The 21,762-nt window shown below is 39.6% G+C and overlaps 1 protein-coding gene across 2 annotated transcripts in view; it reads right to left on the bottom strand.

Annotated features, from left to right (window-relative positions):
• Window positions 1–20,158, bottom strand: part of CKMT2 (creatine kinase, mitochondrial 2) — a 34,521-nt gene extending 14,363 nt beyond the window's left edge. The window contains exons 1-3 of one of the 2 annotated variants that reach the window (XM_032793952.2): window positions 20,056–20,158; window positions 3,177–3,349; window positions 1,311–1,509 (exon numbers count right to left, since the gene is read on the bottom strand). In XM_032793952.2, the coding sequence (XP_032649843.1) occupies window positions 1,311–1,509; window positions 3,177–3,328 (351 nt within the window). In that variant the 5' untranslated portion in view covers window positions 3,329–3,349; window positions 20,056–20,158. The remainder of the gene's footprint in view (window positions 1–1,310; window positions 1,510–3,176; window positions 3,350–20,055) is intronic. The other variant, XM_032793959.2, reaches the window with a different exon arrangement.
• Between the last annotated feature and the right edge of the window lie 1,604 nt (window positions 20,159–21,762).

Raw genomic sequence — 21,762 nt, 5'->3', positions numbered from 1 at the left:
GCAACATAGTATATCTGTGTAAAAGATAATCCCTGCTTCAAAGAGTTTACAACTTAAGTAAAGTCAGACGAAGGGTGGATGGTGAAACTGAGGCACAAAGTGATTTTTCACAGCAGGTTTGTGGCAGATCTAGGAATAGAACCCAGGTGTCCTGAGACCCAGTCCCATCCAGGGCCCTATCCATTAGACTCCAATATCCTCTCTAACTTGTAGTTCTTTGATAGAATATTTACCTTATATCAAAACAATAGGTGAATGAAATCAGCAGTTTAATGGGGGAGGAAGGGGGAAGGAGTTAGAGGGGGGCTAGTATAGGAATGTTGGGAAAAGAGGGGAGAAATAATGGTCAATAGACTTGGCTCCCACCTTCCCCTGAGAATTCTGTTACCTGAGCATAGAGATCTAAGGTGGTTAACTTTAGCTGCAATTATTTTCTCCTGCCCCACCCTACCTCCTCTGAGTAGAGAATTAGAGCTCTGTTGTATTTTTCAGTTTGGCTGCATGGAATGAAGTGATTTTTGTATAATGTTTGGGATGATGTGTATGCATCCTGATGACTGAGCACTGAAGATGATATGTTCACTTTTCACAGAGAAGGCTCAATCACAGCTCCAAGCCCAATGAAACAGAGTCACGTGCATCATAACCCCATCCTTAGCAGCCCAGTAGTTGGGATGTTGGCTGTTACTATTAAGAGAGCGAATAATGAAAATTCCAGTATAATATAGGCAAGAAACCATTGACTGTAGTGTTAAATATCTGGAAAGGTGTTATAACAATCAGCCAGTTTTTTCCAGGTCTCAGACTTCTTATTTCAGAATTAAAATAGCCTAATCCTATGTTTCTATCTTTGGTATTTGTCATGCCCCTAAAGCCCTAGTGTCTAGCTGCCAAGCATCCCACATATTTCAGAAGAAAATTTCTTCTCACTTCTACCATGTTTGTTTTTTTACAATATAATTTCTACATCATTTCAGTTTGGTGACATGTTTCTACAGTCTTGCCACAAACTGAATTTAACAGCAGGAGGGAGTGTAGCTATTGCAAGCAAATAAAATATTGTTCCTGTGAGCCCACACTTCATTACCCTTGATAACATTATAGATGGCTTTTTTAATGATGTTTCCTGTTCATTGTACCTCCTGTTGAGAAAACACCAGTATTACCCATATGGTTTGTGGTTTATACACACTCTGGTGTGATATTTACCTTAACAGTGAACTTCTCATGAAAGATCTGTGCTGTCCTAACAAGCTCTCATGAAGTATAATGTACAAACTAAACATTACAGTGTAATAAAAATGTTTCACCTCATAAGACTCTTCATCACCAGCGACCATGCCCACAGTTTTAATGAAAGGATGGCCAGGATTGTCAACACCAGTTTGGATACACTGGTCCAGAGTATACCCATTTGGAGTCATCTTATCCCTTAGTTTAGCATATATTGCTGGCGAGAGACATTCAGCCATGCAGTTGTTATGTTTGCGGAGATCTGGATAGTCTGCACTGAGGGGTGAAAAAGACAAATGCATTTAATATGGTAACAAACAGTAATTCTTGGTTCTTTTTGCCAGGTTACAAACATATCAGAAGGAGAGGGGACAGAAACAGTTCTTACTTGGTCTGCTTGTTTCCCTCTCTTAAACTAAAGTTGTGTCATACTACCATGAATTGATGGATATTATTCTCTGCAGTATATCAGGAAGCTTGAGGTAAATAGCAGAGAGTTTAAAAGCACGCCTGGTGCTTGGTACATGAATGGCATTAAAATTTAGAAAGGAAACAAAAGCATATAAGCTCTTATCAACACCCCCCCACAGTCTGCACTGGCTGCCAGTTACATTAGCAGTACATAAAGATATTTACAATGGAAGTGGGAAGCACTAGCACAGATAGGAGCAACATGAACAATGTTCAGAATTCATTTGGTTGTGCTTTTGATAAAACTTGAGGTACAAGTAAAGTTAGTGGACCAGATCCCCAGCTAGTGTAAATCAGTGTCACTCTGTGGACATCTGCGGAGCTATTCTGATTTATACCTGCAGAAAATCTAGCCCCATTATAATAGTTCTGAGTTGTTTTAATTATCTTATTATTTAAAGAAAGCTGTAGAGTATTATAATCCATCAGTAAAGAAATCTTCAGCTCGTAGCATGTGAAGTGACAGTGCCGTAACCTGGGCACAGTGAGCTGGGTGGCTGCCCAGGGCACAAAGCCATGGGGGTGGGAAAATGGGGCAGAAAAATGACGTGGAAAAAAAGTTAGTGGGTGCAAATATGCTTACTCACCCTGGGTGCAAAAATGCCCTAGTTACGGCTCTGTGAAGATTTTGCTAAGTCCTTTGATAAAGCGTTGGTAATGCTTTTAAAGGGGTCAGATTGTGATATCTTTACCCTGGTTTAGTAGCACCTGGATCTAACAGGAATCTCAGCAATCTCAGTGAGGCCTATTTGTGGAATATGGTATTATTCACTGTGAATAAGGGGATCAGAAACTGGCCCATATTGTCATTTTTCAAAAACAGGGCAAAAGTCAAGCTAGTACAAGTCCAGTGAAGTCAACCTAGTCCTATCAGAGCTGTATTTCGCTTCTGTGCTCCATCCTTCAGTTTATAGCTGCTGTGGGAATATTTCAGGCAGAGCAGTTGTGTCTCTTCCATGTGTTTACCATGGCCAACACCTTATCATTTGTACATAAAAATATAAAAAACTTCCCTTCAGTAGAGTCTACACTGATAGTTGGCTCCTAGGAATTAGATGACTGATAAGTTAATGAGAACCACCCTGAACCTTTGCCTGAAATGTGAACCAAAACTGAACTTTATTTGAGGTTTGACAATCTTTGTGTGTGTGGTTTTGTTTTGGTTTTTTACATTTTCATCCATGTCTGCACTTCCTGGTTTTGAAGGCTATTGTTCATGCTATTTTGAATCTATCTAAAACCAGGGTAACTAGAGAGAGATCCTGTTCTCAGATTTTGACCTTAGAAGGATCTTCTTCCCATTCTCAGCTCTTACCTTCCCACATGCATAGGTGCCACATTTGGGCTATGATGACTTCTACAGCTGCTCTGCAGTTTGCTGGGGGACAATTCCTTCTCTCTTGGTCCCCCAGTGAGCTTCAGCAGCTACTTGGACTGGGTGCTCAGTGGAAGGTTTAACCCAAATGACTTACCTCGGAGGAAAGAGTTTTCGTCTTTCATGAGATCCTGCTCTCACATTCTGATGATTCAATAGGTATCCAGTGGTTAAGGCCCCTGTGCTAACTGTTGCAAAGAGCACAGCAGTTCTGCGGCCAGCCAGGAGATGAGAAAATGTACTAGTCATTCTTCTTCTATGTTAAGGCTTCTAGAAGGCAAAATAACCCTATATGAAACCATACTTGATGGCTATTTGAACAAATATGCTGAACATGCCAAATAAACACTCACTCTCACAACTGGAACACACAGTAATTCAATAAAAAAGGCAATTATTAATTATTATTTATGTGTATTGCAGTAGTGCCCAGAGGAAGGATTGGTAGCATTTACTCTATTTCTGTACATAAACCTTTGATAGACTTGAAAAATCATTGGATCTGTTCAGTGCAATATTGAGCCCAACATTCTAAACCCAGCCCGCTCTCTCATATGCATATTAACTGTTTTGAGGCTTTTAGCTTTCTTCACAGCAGTAATATAGTTACATGCAGATATCTGTTCATGACACATGGGAAGGTTATAATGTCAAAGTTAGACATAGCAGACAAAACATTGCAAATAATGTGTAACTGAAAATGAGATTGAAAGATCAAGGAGGTTTAGATTCTGTTTTAAATGTTATTAAATATTATTATCATTTATGTAACACTGCATGAATGGAGCTGTATAGTCTCTTGTGATGGATGAAGGATACACAATATAGGACAGGTACCTTACAACACACCAAAAACAGGTGCCTGTATTTTGGAAAAAAATGTTAAAGCCTGACCCTGCAATCCCTTACTCGGATAAATATTCCCACAGAAATCAATGGGACTGCTCAGGGCAATGACAATTACCCAAATAAGTACTGTAAGGGCCTGCACAGTGGGTCCGTAATGCTGAGTTCAAAACACAACAGGATGCCAAAAGCAATTGAGTTAAAATCACCTCTCCCAAAATCATTTACAAATAGTCAGAAAAGTTTTTTTTGACAAGGACAGAGATTCATCTGATAAAATCCACAAACATCCTTCATGGTTTTATTTAAACACTGCCAAATAAATCTCCCAAATCTCCTGGCTGGATCCTTGGCCCCATTAGGGCTGCCTTGCACTGCACTGGTGGTATAAAGCAATCTTAAATCTGACTTAACTGCCAAGCTGGTGAGTCCCTTGCGGCTGTTCTAACTGAAACAGGGATCAAAGGAAATCATAGATAGCCTGAATCTCCCTATTTTCACATGTACTAAGCAGGGCTGGCTCCAGGCTAAGGAAGCAGGTGCTTGGGGCTCCCAGTGGGAAGGGGTGGCATGTCCGGGTGTTTGGCAGCAATTCGGTGGTGGGTCCCTCAATCCCTCTCAGAGTGAAGCACCCACCACCGAACTGCCATCAAAGAATGAAGCGGCGTGGTGGAGCTGCTGCCGAAGTGCCGCCAATCGTGGATTTATCTTTTTTTTTTTCTTTCACTTCGCCGCTTGGCATTTTTGCACCTGGGGAGAAAAAGCTAGAGGCAGCCCTGGTACTGAGCCAAGCACAGCTGAGCCAGATCCAAGGGCTGGGGCTTCTGTCATTACTTTTAGTGATACATGCACAGGAAACTTTTGATAGACTTCAATCCACCATATGTTCATGAGCAGTGAAAGTACAGACATATAGAAAATAACTCCACAAGATAGCCATATTCTCTGCAAAGATCAAGGGCTATAAATGCCTAGCACACTTAGGTGCACTGTATAAATAATTATATAAATCTGAAGTAACTAGTGAGCTGTGATCTGATAAGTCTTTTATCCTATAAAGGATACAAGTGGGAATTTTTCTCATCCTCACCTCTCTCTCATTTGATCTCCAAACACTTATTTACAGAGATTATTTATTCATGGAGGTACATGGGGAATTGCAAGAAATAAAGCAAGCTTGTAAGTGATGCTTAAATTTCTCTTATCCTGTGATTTTCTGAGTTACCTTGAGTTTTGTAAAAATAGTCCTGTGGATAAACTAGAATAAAATGAATCCCAATTACTTAAATGGCTCACAGATCACATCCTTCATACCAACCTCATTAAGACACCTCAGAAGGTTTCTGTATTTACATAACAATTCTCACTTCTACATGAGGATATTTTTAAACAGTCCAGTAAAAATTGTACTTCTTACCCACCTGATAGCCTCATTAAAATGCACAGCTTCAAGAAAAGGAGCCTGATTCTCATTTGCATTTTCACTGATCTGACAGTGTAAAGGAGCCTTAAAGTGAATGTGAGTGAAAATTGCACCCACGTCAAGGTCACCATGCACTGCAGAAGTGGTATGGCATAGCCTAGGTGTAAATGAGAATCAGGCCCAAGCAGGTTTAATTAATCTCAAAATATTTTTAGGAACTCACACAGAGGCTATTATTACTAATTGTGTCTCATCAAAGTGCTCAGAGCTATACAGATACAGTATCAGAGTGCTGGCAATCTACAAGGCAGACAGAGAACATGGTATGTGCTAGGGGATTCAGAAGTGGGAAATAACTTGAATAATATTTCCGAGTGGATTTGATTTGTTTTGTTTGTGATTGTGGGCCTCAGAGAAGGTTGGAAAGTGAAATCCAGGCCTGGCAAAAAACCCACTGACTGACACGAGGACAGGATTTCACCCCAAGAGTTTAAATGGATGGGGGTCTGACAAATCTGGCTTGGAAGGGTGTTCCATGGAGCAGGTTGTATGAAAACATGAAGTTAGGAGTGGAAGAACAATAATCGACCATGAATCTTCCCAGTGTGCAATCCTTCAGTTGCCCTTTTCAGTGTTCTCTAGGATATATTTCTTCTGTTTAATCATTCCTTAATCCTTTTTTATTTCAGGGATTTAAAGAGATTAGCAAGATACCTCAGAACATTCATATCTGTTCAATGAAAACAATGCTTTCATTTCTGAGCACCACTCTGAAGCCCTGGGGTTAATCAGATCATGGTCAAGTACCTCAGTTCCCTTTCCATTCATTTCTAATGATGATTGTGACCTTGCATATTTGCCATTTCATTGGATTTGAATCTTTTTGGTATATTTCCATGCCTGTTTGTTTTGTTTTTGAGTTTGCATGATTCTTGCATATCTCTTTACAGGTTTGAAGGCAGATTTGTCTTATGTCCTGTATCTAGATCAAATAGTTTGATACCAACTTTCCAATATTCTATACTGATGCACACTAGGCAGCACCAAAGGACATTTTAAAACTAATAAAAGGCTTAGCTGTCTCCTCTACTTCCTGAGTGCACACATGATACAAAATAGGGTTTTGTCACTTAGAAGGAGAGAAACTCTGATATATTGGCTGAAAGAGGATTCAGTATTTTCTTCGTTGCCCAATGGTAAAAATTTGTCCAAAAACAGAGTACTGGGAAAAGACCACATTTAAAGAGCATCATTTTGACATGATCAGCCATAAGGAACTGGTTCTGATGATCTTTGCTTACCCTGAAACTGTGTTATAGAAAATGTTACAGAATGCACATTATTTAAACTATTAAAAATATATATTGATTACGAAAATGCCCATGTGTCAGAACTTTCCCTGTTGGTTTGATCCCTCAACTGTTACTCACATGAGTAATTATTCAATCGTCCAGCTAAGTCAAAGAGTTCATTTGCATGAGTATGCTTTGCAGGACTGGTCCTTAATGCATGTAGGAAGGAAGAAAATCTTGTCAGTGGTTGTCATAAACAGATAGTTAAAGGTTAATGTCTCTTTTACCTGTAAAGGGTTAAGAAGCTAAGTAAACCTGGCTGACACCTGATCAGAGGACCAACAGGGGGACAAGATATTTTCAAATCTTGGTGGAGGGAAGTCTTTGTTTGTGCTCTTTGTTTTGTTTGTTGTTCGCTATTGGGACTAAGAGACCAAAGACGTACATCCAGGCTCTCCAAATCTTTCTGGATCAGTCTCTCATGTTTCAAACTGTAAGTAATCAGCCAGGCAAGGCGTGTTAGTCTTATGTTTGTTTCTCACTTGTAAATGTTTCTTTTTGCTGGAAGGATTTTTACCTCTGTTTGCTGTAACTTTGAATCTAGGCTAGAGGGGGTTTCCTTGGGCTATATGAATCTGAGTAGGCCGTAAAGTTTTTTTCATCCTGATTTTACAGAGATGATTTTATCCTTTTCTTTCTTTAATTAAAAGCTTTCTTTTTAAGAACCTGATTGATTTTTCCTTGTTTTAAGATCCAAGGGGTTTGGATCTGTGTTCACCAGGGAATTGTTGAAGCCTCTCAAGGCAACCCAGGAAGGGGAAAGTTTGGGAGGGACAGGGAGTGCGCCAGACACTGAATTTCTGGCTGGTGGCAGTGTTACCAGATCTAAGCTAGTAATTAAGCTTAGAAGTGTTCATGCAGGTCCCCACATTTGTACTCTAAAGTTCATAGTGGGGGGGAAAAAACCTTGACAGTGGTGGAATGTTTTATAATAAATTATAATCAAATATGCAGTTTATGATACAGTAGGGTTTTCCCTACTCCTTTCTGTCCTCAACATTCCGCATGTGGCCCTATGCCTTAGTTACAGCACACCATCCAGACTCTGCATTGAATATGAAAATATTAATTTCCTCGTGGGCTTTTCTGTGGAACTCAAGATTGTTGTATCGAAATAACTCACAAGCAATGAATTTATTTTCATAATAGCCTTGTGAGTGAGGGCACTATTAATATCCCCATTTTACAGATATTTTCAGTGTCTCTTCTCTTCACTGGTGTGCAGGCAGATGGCTCACACCCAGAGCCCTGTCCTAGAAACTAAAAGGCTGATCCAAAGCCCACTGAAGTCAATGGGAGTATTTCTGCTGATTCCAAGTGGTACTGAATCAAGCATTTAAAGCACACCGAAGTCATCTCCTAACCTGGTGACTGAGAGTTCTGAGGATGCTTCTGACTTCTGTGTACCGTGTTGTCATTTTGCCAAGGGACAAATACATTTGGTGCATTTGATCAAACTAGAGGACTGATGTGCCTTATACGTGTAGAGAATAGAAGGAGACACAATAATACAATTTTAGTCCTTCAAGAATAACCAGGTTATTGTCTGTGCTGGCTAAAGGATATTCCACCAGTAACAGGTAATGGTAATGACTTTAGGCAGGCCATCATATTTAGCTATCTCTTATGATTTCTGCTGGCAAGGACGCACTATGTTGATAGCTGTTTTCACATTCCATCAATTCTTTATATAAATAGGATGTGACACAGAAGTCCCACGCTTTTTTTCCAGCAGCAATTGATTGACTGCATATTTTGTCACCTTGAAGCCCTTTCCAGAGATGTGGCATGCACAACAAATAATACCACCACTCCATTAAGAAGGTCACTATTTGCAGTACTATGACATTACTAACATGTTGTGGTTTATATCTGCAAACCAATCACAATATGTTCTATAGCTTAACTGCTCAGTAATAATGACCACATGTAATTAAATTTAACATCTGTGTGTGAGAGTGGAAAATACCAAAGATGCCTGCCACTGTAACATTTAACTTCAAGAAAGGGAAATACACAAAGATAAAGGAAGCTAGTTAAATGGAAATTAAAAGGAACAGTCAGAAGAGTGAAATGCCTGCAAGCTGCATGGAAACTGTCTAAAAACACCATAATAGAGGCTCAAACTAAAAGTATCCCCCAAATTAAAAACAAACAAACAGTAAGATGACCAAAAAAAAAATATTACCGTGGCTAAACAACAGAATAAATGAGGCTGTTAGAGACAAAAAGGCATCCTGTAAAAATTGGAAGTCAAATCCTAGTGAGTAAAATAGATAGGAGCATAAACTCTGGCATGTCAAGTGTAAAAGTATTATTAGGCAGACCAAAAAAGAATTTAAAGATTAAGTAGCAAAAGACACAAAAACTAACAGGATTTTTTTTTAAAGTACATCAGAAGCAGAAAGCCTGCCTAACAATCAGTGGGGCCACTGGGCTATCGAGGTGGTAAAGGAGCACTTATGGCAGAAAGACCATCGCAGAGAAGCTAAATGAATTCTTTGAATTGGGCTTTACTACAGAGAATGCGAGGGAGATGCTCACACTGCGCCATTCTTTTTGGGTGACAAATCTGAGGAATTATCCCAGACTGGGGAGTCGATAGAGGAAGTTTGGAACAAATTGATAAGTTAAACAGTAATAAGTCACTAGGACCAGATGGTATTCACCCAAGAGTTCTGAAGAAACTCAGATATGAAATTGCAGAACTACTAACTGTGGTATGTAACCTATTGTTTAAATCAGCTTCTGTACCACATTACTGGATGCTAGCTAATGTGACACCACTTTTTAAAAAAAGGCTCCAGAGGTGATCCTGGTAATTACAGGATAAATTAGGTAAGCCTAACTTCAGTATGAGGCAAATTGATTGAAAACTATAGTAAAGAAGAGAATTATCAGACACATAGATGAACATGATTTGTTGGGGAAGAGTCAACACGACTTTTGTAAAGGGAAATTGTTCCTCACCAATCTATTAGAATTCTTTAAGAGGGTCAAGAAACATGTAGGTAGGGTGATCTAGTGGATATAGTGTACCTGGACTTTCAGAAAGCCTTTGACAAGGTCCCTCATTAAAGGGTCTTAAACAAAATGAACAATCATGGTTATGAATCAGTAACTGGTTTAAAGACAGCAACAAAGGGTAGGAATTAATGGTCAGTTTTCAGAATGGAGAGAGGTAAATAGTGGTGTCCCCCAAGGGGTCTTTACTGGGACCAGTGCTGTTCAACATATTTATAAATGATCTAGAAAAAGGGGTGTACCGTGAGGTGGCAAAGTTTGCAGATGATACCAATTTACTCAAGGTAGTTAAGTCTAAAGCAGACTATGAAGAATTACAAAGGGATCTCACAAAACTGGGTGACTGGTCAACAAAATGGCAGATGAAATTAAATGTTGATAAATGCAAAGTAATGTATATTGGAAAACATAATCTCAACTATACATACAAAATGATGGGTTCTGAATTAGCTGTTATTAAGAAAGAGCTCTTGAAGTCTTTGCAGATAGTTCTCTGGAAACATCCACTCAATGTGCAATGGCAGTCAATAAAGCTAACAGAATGTTATAAACCATTAGGAAAGGGCTAGATAATAAGACAAAAAATATCATAATGTCACTATATAAAGGCAAAGAGAAGGGAGTGGGATTGTTTTCCTGCTAGAATGTAAACAAAGGTATGCTCCATTATCAGAGCATCTTCCTTTTTGGTGGGTATTGTCTTCATAGGGGTCTTGCTCTTACTCTACCTGTGTACTGCCCCTTGACATGGTCTTGTTGAATCTTTCCTTTCCTTCCTCTCTCTTTATGTTTCTGTGAACAGGATTCCATTGTATGGCTTTCTTCATTAATGTATAAAGTGCCTGTACTTTGTAAACCACTGATAGTAATTGTTTGTCCAGATTACTCAACTGACAAAGTCATCTGACACGTGTCAATCACAGCAGCAAGCAATCATTGCCAGCAGTAATTTAAAGAATTCAATTGGCTGTGGTTTTTGCGCTTTAAGTTGGAACAAGGCTAACCTCTGACCTCAGCTCCGAATGGCAATCTCACCCAACTGCAAGGGTCAAACAGAGCATGACAGATGTTTTTGATAAAGAGCGGAATAAAATATCACTGGTGGATTGCCTTGGAAAAAGAGGCTTATTCACATTTCTGTTAACAATGTATGTCACCTTACTTAATAAAACAAAATGACCCTCTGCTGCGTAGGCAGGATGTTGTTTCAGAGTATTATTAATTATTATTTGTATTGCTGTAGGATCACCATTTAGTCGAAATGGTAGTCATTATATTCAGCAGGATAGTTAGACATGTCCCTAATTCTTTAAGCATTCTCTTGATCAGAAACACCATTCTGTAAGGCAGATTTTCCTGCAGAACCTAACTTATCCCTCTTCGCAGGGATTTCACTTTGTGTATATTTCACTGTATGTCTTACTGTATATAACCAAAATATTTGGTTTCATTGAAATCCAAAGAGTGCAGAATTTTCAAAGAAAATTGGTCTGTGTCAGGGGCTGGGATGTGGATAATCAGGCCTACTGGTTAGACCAGGCATCAAACACAAGGAATCGGAGTCGAAGATCAGTGACAAAGTCAGATGCCACAGCTGAGGGTCAGAGCTTGAGCTCAGGGTCAGAAGCCAGATTTCAAAGGTCACAGTGAGGTCAGAAATCAAGAATAGGAATCAAGGTCAGAACCAGGTTAACTGGAACTAGGCAAGGCAGAGGTGTCATGGAGTCTGAGACAGGAGCAGGAAGGGAACAAGGTAGGAGCAAGGCTAGGAACAAGCAGACACAGGAGCTATTGCAGTCATGACAAATCGTTTGAATATTCAGTGATCTTCTTCAGTTTTGTGGCATAGCAGACTTGCTGCCTGAGCCTATGACTGCCATGCACTGTACTTGGTCTTGTTCATGACTTAGAGTCTTGCACCCTTCACACTACTCTTAAAGAACAGCAGAAGAGATTTTTTACTGGGCCCCATTTTGCTTGTACTCTTGATAGATGTTGCAAGGAAAATTTTGTTACTTCAAGGCCTCTGAGTTTTCTATATAAACACCTCCTTTCATGGTACACTTTTATAATCCCAAATCCTAGACTTTACACGTTACACACAATCCACCTTTGAGCATGTTAGTTAGGCATAAATTACTATTTAATCCACAAGTCTGTGTTAGAATGCTAAATAAAGCCACTTCATTCCTCCTTTCAGTGCCTTGGATTATATCAGCATTGTCAGCTAGTAGGCATGCGTCTCGGAATTTTTTCCTCAGTGTTTCATTTTCCCATAGTTCTTGCCATTCCTTCCTTAGCTCATTTTTTAATTAGGTGTTTAAATTCTAATTTGCTTCAGGGGATTCCTAGGTCAGTTTATTCATGATTAACAGCACTTTTGACCTGTTTTTCCTCCAATTCATTTCCTGCTATCCCTACGTGCGCCAGGATCCATACTATCACTATGGTTGTATCCAATGGCATCAGTTCAATTGTTAGCTGAAATAATATTCTTAATAAAGTATTGCTATAAGACTTACCACTGTAATTTGCCTGCAGCCCTGATAAGGAGACAGACACGATGGACACAGAAGCTGTCCACAAATCTAAAACCCAGTTTAGTGCTAGCATAATCCCTGTTAGCTCAGCTTAAAGATGGATACAAAGTTAGTTATGGCCTTATGGCTTTCTTGAGATCAAATGAAGGCATGCAGAAAACGGTTCCCACTCTTTCTATTCTTTTCTCTTTGAAGCCATATTTGGCAGTAGTGTTCCCATTTATCACAAAAATGTATAAGATATAGCAAATAAATATCTATCAGTCTTCTCCTTTTATTTATTTCACTATGCAATTCCATGTCTATCTCAGAGTGAATGGTTTCCAGTGATAACAGTATTTTCCCAGAGCTATAGATTTTGGTCTTTTTCAGTCCTCTCTTTTCATTAAGATCCTTTATCCCCTTCTGTACCCAATTTACATTGAGAATTTTGATTTTTTTTGTCCTTCCTGGCCGCCATTTAATTCCCCCAAATCATTATATATTTGCTTCAGATTGTCATCTTCACTCTTACCTCGTACTTTGGCCCAAAAGGTTAGTCTAGGGGCCTCATTCTGAGAGGCATTTTACCAGTTACTATTAGTAGTACACACAGAAGCATAGTAACGAAGGTACCACATGTGACACGCAATGCCTGTGCTTGGATGTAGTCTAGTTTTCTCAGCTTTCTGTTTGCTCTCAGTCCAAACACCTAACATTCATACTCAATAATTGGTCTAAATAAGCACCCTGTTACAGCGTTACCATGGATTTCTTATCCACTTCCCAGGATGTTCCAGATATAGTTTTAAGTTAATTCAGCTTGTCAAATATCACATTTAAGAGTTTGTAATTTTTCACTAGATTATCTGTTGGTCATATAGATATAATTTTACATCTAAACCAGTGAACTGCTGCTGCTGCTGGGTTTAAGAGTGAGCCTGCTAGTTTCCTCAGCCAGTCAGGCGGGACATCCCACCAGATGGTCAAGCTGATGCAGTTCATCTGTGCTCATTAGGCTATCAGGAAACTGGGCAGGCATAGGCCTTTTTCCAGTAGTATGGCCATTCCCCACACTCACAGTAGTAAAGGAGCTATTTTTTCCATAGCAGTCTATGAGTTTGGTGGATTGTAACTAAAGAGGAGAGGAAGCACATGTTTTTCATAGAGTTTATGGCCAGAAGGGACAATTGTGATCATCTATTCTGACCTTCTGCATAACACAGTCAATAGGACTTCCCTGAATTAATTCCTGCTTCACGTTCAATAGCTGTGGTTGAACTAGAACATAGCTTTTAGAATCTTAATATAAATAAATACATTCCAGGGATAGATAATCCACTATAACTCCTTGATGAGTTGTTCCAATGGTTAATTACCCTCAGTGCTAGATATTTACACCTTATTTGTAGTTTGAATTTATCTAGCTTCAATTTCTTTCCATTTGGATTGTGTTACACTTTGTCTTCTACACTGAAGAGTCATTTCTTCTAGAAAGTGTTCCAAAACCTATTAAATACATCTGGCCCAAATCCAGACAAATATTTATTGAACTCTTCTGCCTTTTCTGCATTATTATTGATAGTTCCACCATTTCCATCTAATAATGGACCAATACAATTGTTAGAATTCCTTTTGTTTCTAACGTACTTAAGAAATTTCTGTTTGTTGTCTTTAACTCTGCTGGTCATAAATATCTCCTTGTGGTTTTTTGCTGTCCTTATCAATTTCCTACAATTCCTAGCTCTTAATTTTTATTTGGTGCTACCAATTTCCCTTTTCTACATTTATTATTAAAAAGACAGAGATGCTCTCATTTCCCTCCCAATGGAGGCTGTTTAAAAAAAACTGAAGTCATCTTTCTTGAGTGTAGGATTTTTGCTTTGGGGGCATTTAGTAAAAGGTTCTTGAACAGTTCGCATTTGTTATTAATTTCCCTCCCCCCGTTTAAATTCTCTTTTTTGGTGATTTGGCTCATAACTGTTTCAGCTTTGTTAAATTAGCGTTTTAAAAGCACCAAGTTTATATATATTACTGTGACAGTCTGAACCCCTGGGTTCACCTCTTTTACAAGACTATGATACATTTTGTATAAGGTATGTTTTCTGAAGTATCATTTGAAAATTCAAAAGCTGCTGGGCATTATTGGTTGTCTTGATAAAATGTGTGGCAACATTGTATGTAAAGTTATAAAATTCTACTGTATGACATTAGAGACATGTTCCAACTTTAGAAAAGCAGCCACAAACCAGTGCCTCATAGCCAAAAGGCAAACTGATGCCTTGGCCAGGTGTCAACAAAATCAAATGGACCATTGCCTGGTTAAGTGGTCACTCTGACTGGAAAGAAGGTGTAAGCAAAAAAATTACATCTTCTCAAAGAAACAGCTGGAGATTCCCATCCCCACAGACTTTCTATCTCCTGAACCCCAACTGGAGATGATTCTCAAAGAAAAGGAAAAAATATATAAGAATGGCAAATATACGCCCCATGTTATTCCTACCTTTTTCTCTACCCCCAGCAGCTACAATCCCTCAGAAACAAAGAAACAATTTGAACTTTTATGTGTCATTACTTGTAATCACTTAAAATCTATCTTTGTGTAGTTAATAAATTTGTTTTATCTTAACCAGTGTGTGCTGAAATTGAAGTGTTTGGCAAACTCCACTTGAGATGATAAAAAATTATATGCACAAAGTCTTTCATTTTATTAACAGAATATGTCAGCTTGTATTGTCCAAGAGAGGGCTGGGCAGTACAAGACACACATTTCTGGGAGAAAGTCTGGGAATGAGAATTTGCCGGTGTTGATCTGCAGTGTAACTCAAGAGTGGCTAGCCATAGCACTCATGCAGTATAGCTGGGAGTCATTTACATGCCGGAGGCTGTGAGAGAGCAGACCAGGCGTGGTTGCTTTCACAGCACAGCAGTATAAAAAGCACCCCTCCTCCATGTTGGAGAAATGAAGGGACTCAACTGTTCAACAGTCCAGACTATGGGTAAGGTTAAATTGGCACAGTGAGCTGGGTATATGCACAGTTTGTTATTTTAAGTGCAGTTTATATGTTGAGTCCTGGTTACAGTGATTTTAAGTGAGTCTCACATGTGGTGGCTGGAGACAGTTACCTTATTTCAGGTGAGGGAAATAGAAACAGTAAAGCATAAAAATGAGCGGCCATGACACAACTGCAAAGTTAGAGATGGCCAGATTGGAGGCAGCAGAAAAGAATGTGAACACTAATATCAGATGTGGCAGGCAGAAATGAAATGAAAGCAGCAACTGCTGCACAGGAAGCTGAAGAAGCCACCCACAGGAGAGCCATGGAGCAGAAGGAACAGGAAACTGATGCCCACAAGTGAGCCATGGAACTGAGGAACAGAGGGCCTGAGGAACTACAATCTGGAACTGCTGGGAAAACATGGAAAGATCCAGTCACCAACATCTCCCTCCACTCAAAGAAGCTGTGTCCTGCATACAAAGAGACAGACTGCACTGAAAAGAGTACTTCACTTTTGAAAAGCTAGGTGAAGTTCATAAGATTCCTGAGGAAAGCGTCTGCACTGATTGCAAAACTCAGAATGTATTTCATGAAAGCCAGTTTGGGAAGCTTTGATATATTCTGAATTTAAGAAAGCTGGTTTTCAAAGGTTCCAAATTACTCCTGAAACTTGAGGGTGATATTAAGAAATCTCAAAAGGAGGGCTGTCATGAATCATAAAGTGACTATGTTTATAAGATGTGACCTAAAAAGAATATGGGTAAAAGAAAGAGGAATTGAAAATTATGACCAATTGATTGTCAGTGCATATATTCAAGAAATGTTCTTGAGCAATGGGATCAACGTAAAAAATTACCTGTGGGAAAAAAGTCTGTAAAATCTGTAGCAGAGATGGCTACATTGGCTGATGCCTTTGAGCAAGCCTTTTATATCACCACTGGACTTGACTCAGAAAGACTGAGACTTACCCAGGCTCCTGGGCCACTGGCACAGTCAGGAATACACTCAAAAGTCTGGAGAGTGGGATTTGCTACTGGCACAAAAACACCTTCAGGACCAGACACAACTCCAAGGTCATTTTCACTTGTGGTAACGCTTGAAGGAGGCAAAAGTACTATTCTCCAGCAGAGAAGGATACAAGAGCACCACGCAGAGCAACTGTTGCTAAGTACATTTCTTGCATGAGGGTTCTTCAGTCTTTGATCAATAATCCACAATATACAATGAGTTGTAGAGTAAGCATATATCGAACAGCTATTTCCACCACAAAGCAGTTATTCCCACACAAAATTAAGTATAACAGTGCAATAGAGCAATACTGCTTAAACAACGTAGCATACAGTTTTAAGTCTGTTCATAAATTTTACAGCTTTCTTCAGAACTAAATGTAGTTGTCACTTTTCTTCCTTTACAGTATCACTTCACACTAGACAAGAGTAATCAAACCTCAGAGCCAATTTGGAACTACCTTTTGTAGAACAATGGTTCTTAACCAGTGGATAACCTGAAACCTCCAGGGAAATCGACAGCAGCTACCTAGAAGGCTAGGAGCTTTTCTATAGTCTTTCTGGAGAGAGATTTGCTCAACTGCTTGCATCCAATCCTCTGGAGTCTTTTTTTAAAAAGATATTTGAATACTAGAAAAATCAGCTATACTGCATACAATGTTAAGTGATCAAATCCCATTGTGACAAATTACTGAAGCCATTGAAGCAATTCTGGTAGTACAGTAACTCCTTGCTTAATGTTGTAGTTATGTTCCTGAAAAATGTGACTTTAAGCAAAATGATAAGTGAATCCATTTTCCCCATAAGAATTTATGTAAAGGGGGGAGGGGAGCTTAGGTTCCCGGGAAATTTTTTTTGTCAGACAAAAGACTTTGTTTATATAAACAAACACACACACACAATATAAGTTTTAAACAGAAAATTTAATACTGTACACAGCAATGATTATTGTGAAGCTCGGTTGAGGTTGTGAAGTCAGAGGGTGGGATATTTCCCAGGGAATGCCTTACTGCTAAATGATGAACTAGCACTCGGCTGAGCCCTCAAGGGTTAACACGTTATTGTTAATTTAGCCTCACACTCTACAAGGCAACACAAATGGAGGGAAGGGGAAACAGCATGGCTGACTGAGGACACACATACAACCTGCATGTGAGAGAGAGAGAGAGATGCTCATTACCCCTTTAAGTACACTGATGCCACTCTAAGTACATTGCCTTTTTAAGTAGATCAGTACGTTGACAGCAGCTGCTGCCAGCAAGCTTCCTCTGTCCTGAGACCTGGTGTTTCCCCCGTCTCCTGCTCTATAGAGATGGGGCAAGTGGAAGGCAGGAGCAGGGGGACACCCTGGCATTAGCCCCTCACTTCCCCTCCCTTGCACAGCAAGCAGAAGGCTCTTGGGAACAGCTCCAAGGCAGAGGGCAGGAGAAGCACATGGCGGTGGGGGGAGGGACAGTTGACCTGCTGGCAATTGTAGCTTGCTGGGCCACTGTCACACAGGGAACTTAGGGGAGTGGGGAACTGATAGGGGGGCTGCCAGTCCACCCTGGTTCCAAGCCCTCACCAGCTAGCTCCAATGGGCTGCTCTGTCTGCAAGCAGTGACCAAAGTAGGTGGCGGCCAAACAAAGTTATAAGGGAACATTGCGCAACTTTAAACAAGCATGTTCTCTAATTGATCAGCAACGGAACAACAGAACAACATTAACTGGCATGACTTTAAGTGAGGAGTTACTGTACCCACTAGGAAGCAACTCCAAGGATTCTTCACTGCATTTAAGGAGGACCTGACATGATTAGCTGCATTTAGGGCTATTATGAAGAAGAAGAATGTTTACTTAAAGGCCTTAAAACAAACCCTGCTCTCATTTACACAGCCATAAATTTGGAGACACTGTTCTAAAGGTCAAAGATCTGAACTTCTCCAAAGATTATGGTTTTATAGTTTGGGTCCATCTCTAATATTAATGTTTGAAAATTGTAAATCAGATCTTTTAAAAATTTATATAAAGTCTGTGGGAATCCACACATGCAAAAACTCTTCATGCTACTATCATCAGCAGTTTCACATCTGAGCAATAGTGATCACCTTCTTTTTGGGCAGGGTTTTCCAGGACAGCTGAGTTTTTGGCAGAAGTCTCTTTCAGTCTATTCTAATAGTGTCATATTATGGACAGTGAGTTTGTGATCTGCAGGGAGGGGAAACCATTATATTCACGCCTCTGAAAATTTCAGAGGAGGTTCAAATTGTGATTCCAAAAGTACAAACCACTTTATCCTTTAAGCTGAAGTATCTTGCAGTCACTGCTAATAGTTTAATTTAAAAAAAAAGTTCTCTTTAGAGGGCTAAAGAAGCTAGAGAGTTAATTGCTAAAGAAGAAGTCATCATTATAGGCACTATTTTCTCAGGCAGGTATTAATGTAGCTGAGGACAAATTTCTGATTCTTTTATATTTATAGTTTATATTAGGAAGCATGTGTTTTTTCCAAGGGAGGAAAAGCTAGAAGGGCTGCAGACAGGAAAAGTGATGTTTCTAGAAATAGAACTAGATTAAATATTGGAGCCCAGTCACTGCTGGTATTAACTACCACACCATGTGATCCTGGCTGACATTTGAAAGGCAACACAGAGCTATAGCTAAAGTTCACACAGATAATGTATATATTTATATTTTAAATAGCAAACAATAAAACAGATTTGAATAAAATGTCAGTATGTGGCCATGCTTGACCTTTCAGTCTTTAGAAAACTAAAATGTGACATTACTCAAGCTATGCTTGCTATGATCATTTAATCATGATGTAGCTACATACATTGAACTCAAACTGTTAACCAGCTGTTCTTGATAACGATGCTATTGCAATAAATAGACCCTCATAAGTGAAAAAAATGGCGTTCAAAAAGAACAGAATTATTCTGTTACCTGATAACACTTGACTTGTGTCATACAAAGCCTGATCCAAAACCAACTGAAGTTATTGGGAAATGTTTCCCATTTACTAATATTAATAGGCCAATTAAACCAACTCCATCTGAAAGGTTAAAACAAATCTCCAGAAATCAATAACCATATTTCTAATTTTGCTTTTAATTTTCACATGCATTATCATGAACAAAGAGGCCAGGATTGCATTTCTCTCTTCATAAATCCATTGATCCATGAACCTGTATAAAATTTAATCTTTTTAGATGAATTCAAAATCAGCTTATACTGAAAGAAAGAGAAGCGTGAAAAGATGGTAAAGAACGTTGAACAGTCCAAAGAAAAAAAATTCTGGGACAGATGCTCATTGGGTACAAATTGGTATAGTTCCATTGAGGGTGACCAGCGGAGGATTGGGCCCAGGGGGGTCTATTCCGGAGAGGTGCTGAGTCCCAAACAAGCCACTGAGTTGTGGATATTGATCACCTCTAAGACGCTGATCTGCTGCACCATATAGCAAGAAAACTTGCATCTAATGTGTAAATTAAGACACAACATTCCTACTAACTCTTGACATTTACAGACAACACAGACAATTTAAGGTAGTTTCTCTGCAGGGTGACTGTAGAAATGTTGTTATGATTCTGCCAGATTTTATTTTTATTTATTTAAAGTGTACTTAAGTGTCACCATTTGAAGCAGCCGCATAGTGGGCTGACACAGTTTGCTGTCATTGCTGTCTGAATAGTTATGCAAATCAGTAAATTATATTCAAATTACACCACCATGCATGGTGCTTTGAATTCATTTTTAATAAGCTTCCCATTCTAAATGCCACTGTTTGTGGAGAACAAAATGCAAGAGGAGTTAGTTAAACTACTTACTCACTTTACGCTTCTGGGCTCACTCTGGGCAGCAAGACGTGTCTAACTTCAGCTTCAAGGTCAGTTTGTGTACTGCCAGGATTTCAGGTCATATGAGGAGGAGAGGATGGTGGGGGAAGGGGAAAATAATTACTCCACTGGCCAATCCTATTTCATTAGTGATACTGATAACATTTGTTCGCACAACTGTGCTCTTGAAGGCATAACAAGGGTGAGGCAATGCAGCTCCCTTCTTACATTTATGAAATCAACATTTTCTTTAATTGACTGAGCCATCAGAAGTTACAATATTGTAAGAAAATAAGAGGCCTGATTCTTAATTGTGATAAGAGTCCTTTGTGCTGCTCCACTAGTGTATATCCAACCGCCTGGGAATCTCCAGCTACAGTGGAGATCATTAGTGAAATGGAACCAACTCTATCGCCCCTTCCTCACAGCTTCAGAGGTAGAGGCTATGCCAAAGAACGGGGTGTGTGGGGCGGTGGGGGGGAGTTGTGGCATGCATTAGTGGACCCCTGCTGGGCTCTGACTGTTTCTATCTGCCAGAACAGTCCCTTAGGGCTGCAGGCAGCCTGGCATTGAATAGAGAGCACCGGGATAGCATAAGCCACCTCCACCCAACCTTAGTCCTGATCTGAGCGGAACTTGGCCAGCACGGAGAAATGGGCTCAGGTAACCTTAAACAGAAAGGAAAGAATCTACAGAAACACTCTGTTTCTTGTTTGCAGTCACCTCTCTTACCTTGAATTGTCTCTTCCTTAGGCAGAGGAGTCCAGCAATATCTGGCATATAAAAGATGAGGCATTGTTAGTAACCACTGGTAAAGGACATATCTCCAGCCTGTGATTTACCTACGATATTGGAGACGAACAAGAGAGGTTAATTAGCACTATCTGCCAGAGTGTCAGGCAAGTAAGGAACTCCTGATACTTCCCTTGAAATTAGCATAAACTTGCTAGCAAGTTTCAATGTTTGTATTAATTTTTATAGCATATTGTATTAATTATGGAGATGGTCAAAAACACCTTTAATTTTTCATAGGAAATTTTAAAAAATGTTTGTGTGTTGGATGCAGAGACCCCCTATTCCCTTATGCACACCCCAGATAAGCTATCTGGCCATATGGAGTGGGGTCACTGGACCTATAAAGGATGGTCACTGAGCCCATATCTGCTTTGATAGAAACCAGCAAAGGAGAGGAACAGCAGGATCCTGTTGCATTAATTTAGATGGCAAACACACCATAGTTACTACAGCACTCCTCTCTTCCATATCCAGAAAGCTAGATTACTATTGTGCAGATGTCTTGAGCCTTTACTTTATCTTTGGCCCTGAGAACTCCATTCTTCGGTTTTAGAGTTTCAAGTGGTCTTGGCCCTTTCTCTTGGGCTGTACTCATTTGGTCATGTTTGGGCTCATAATGCAAGCACCACATAGTAAGGTCCTGATTAAGTAAAGGACTTAAACATGTGACTAAGTCCATCTCTATTCAGCAAAGCACTTAAGCCCATGATGAACTTTAAGTTTAAGTCAACAGGACTTAAGCGTGTGCTTAAGAGCTTTGCTGAATACGGAATAGGAATGGCCTTAAACACATACTTAAGACTTGTATACACTGGCAATTTATAGCACTGTAACTTTCTCATACGAGGATGTGAAAAAACACCCACCTGAGCGCAGCACTCCCAGAGCTGGGAGTTATGTCCC

This window comes from Chelonoidis abingdonii, chromosome 6 (genome assembly GCF_003597395.2).
Source record: "Chelonoidis abingdonii isolate Lonesome George chromosome 6, CheloAbing_2.0, whole genome shotgun sequence".
Classification (NCBI taxonomy): Eukaryota; Metazoa; Chordata; order Testudines; family Testudinidae; genus Chelonoidis; species Chelonoidis abingdonii.
Note: the sequence above shows the minus strand (reverse complement) of the source record. Positions and strands in the feature narration are given on the sequence as shown.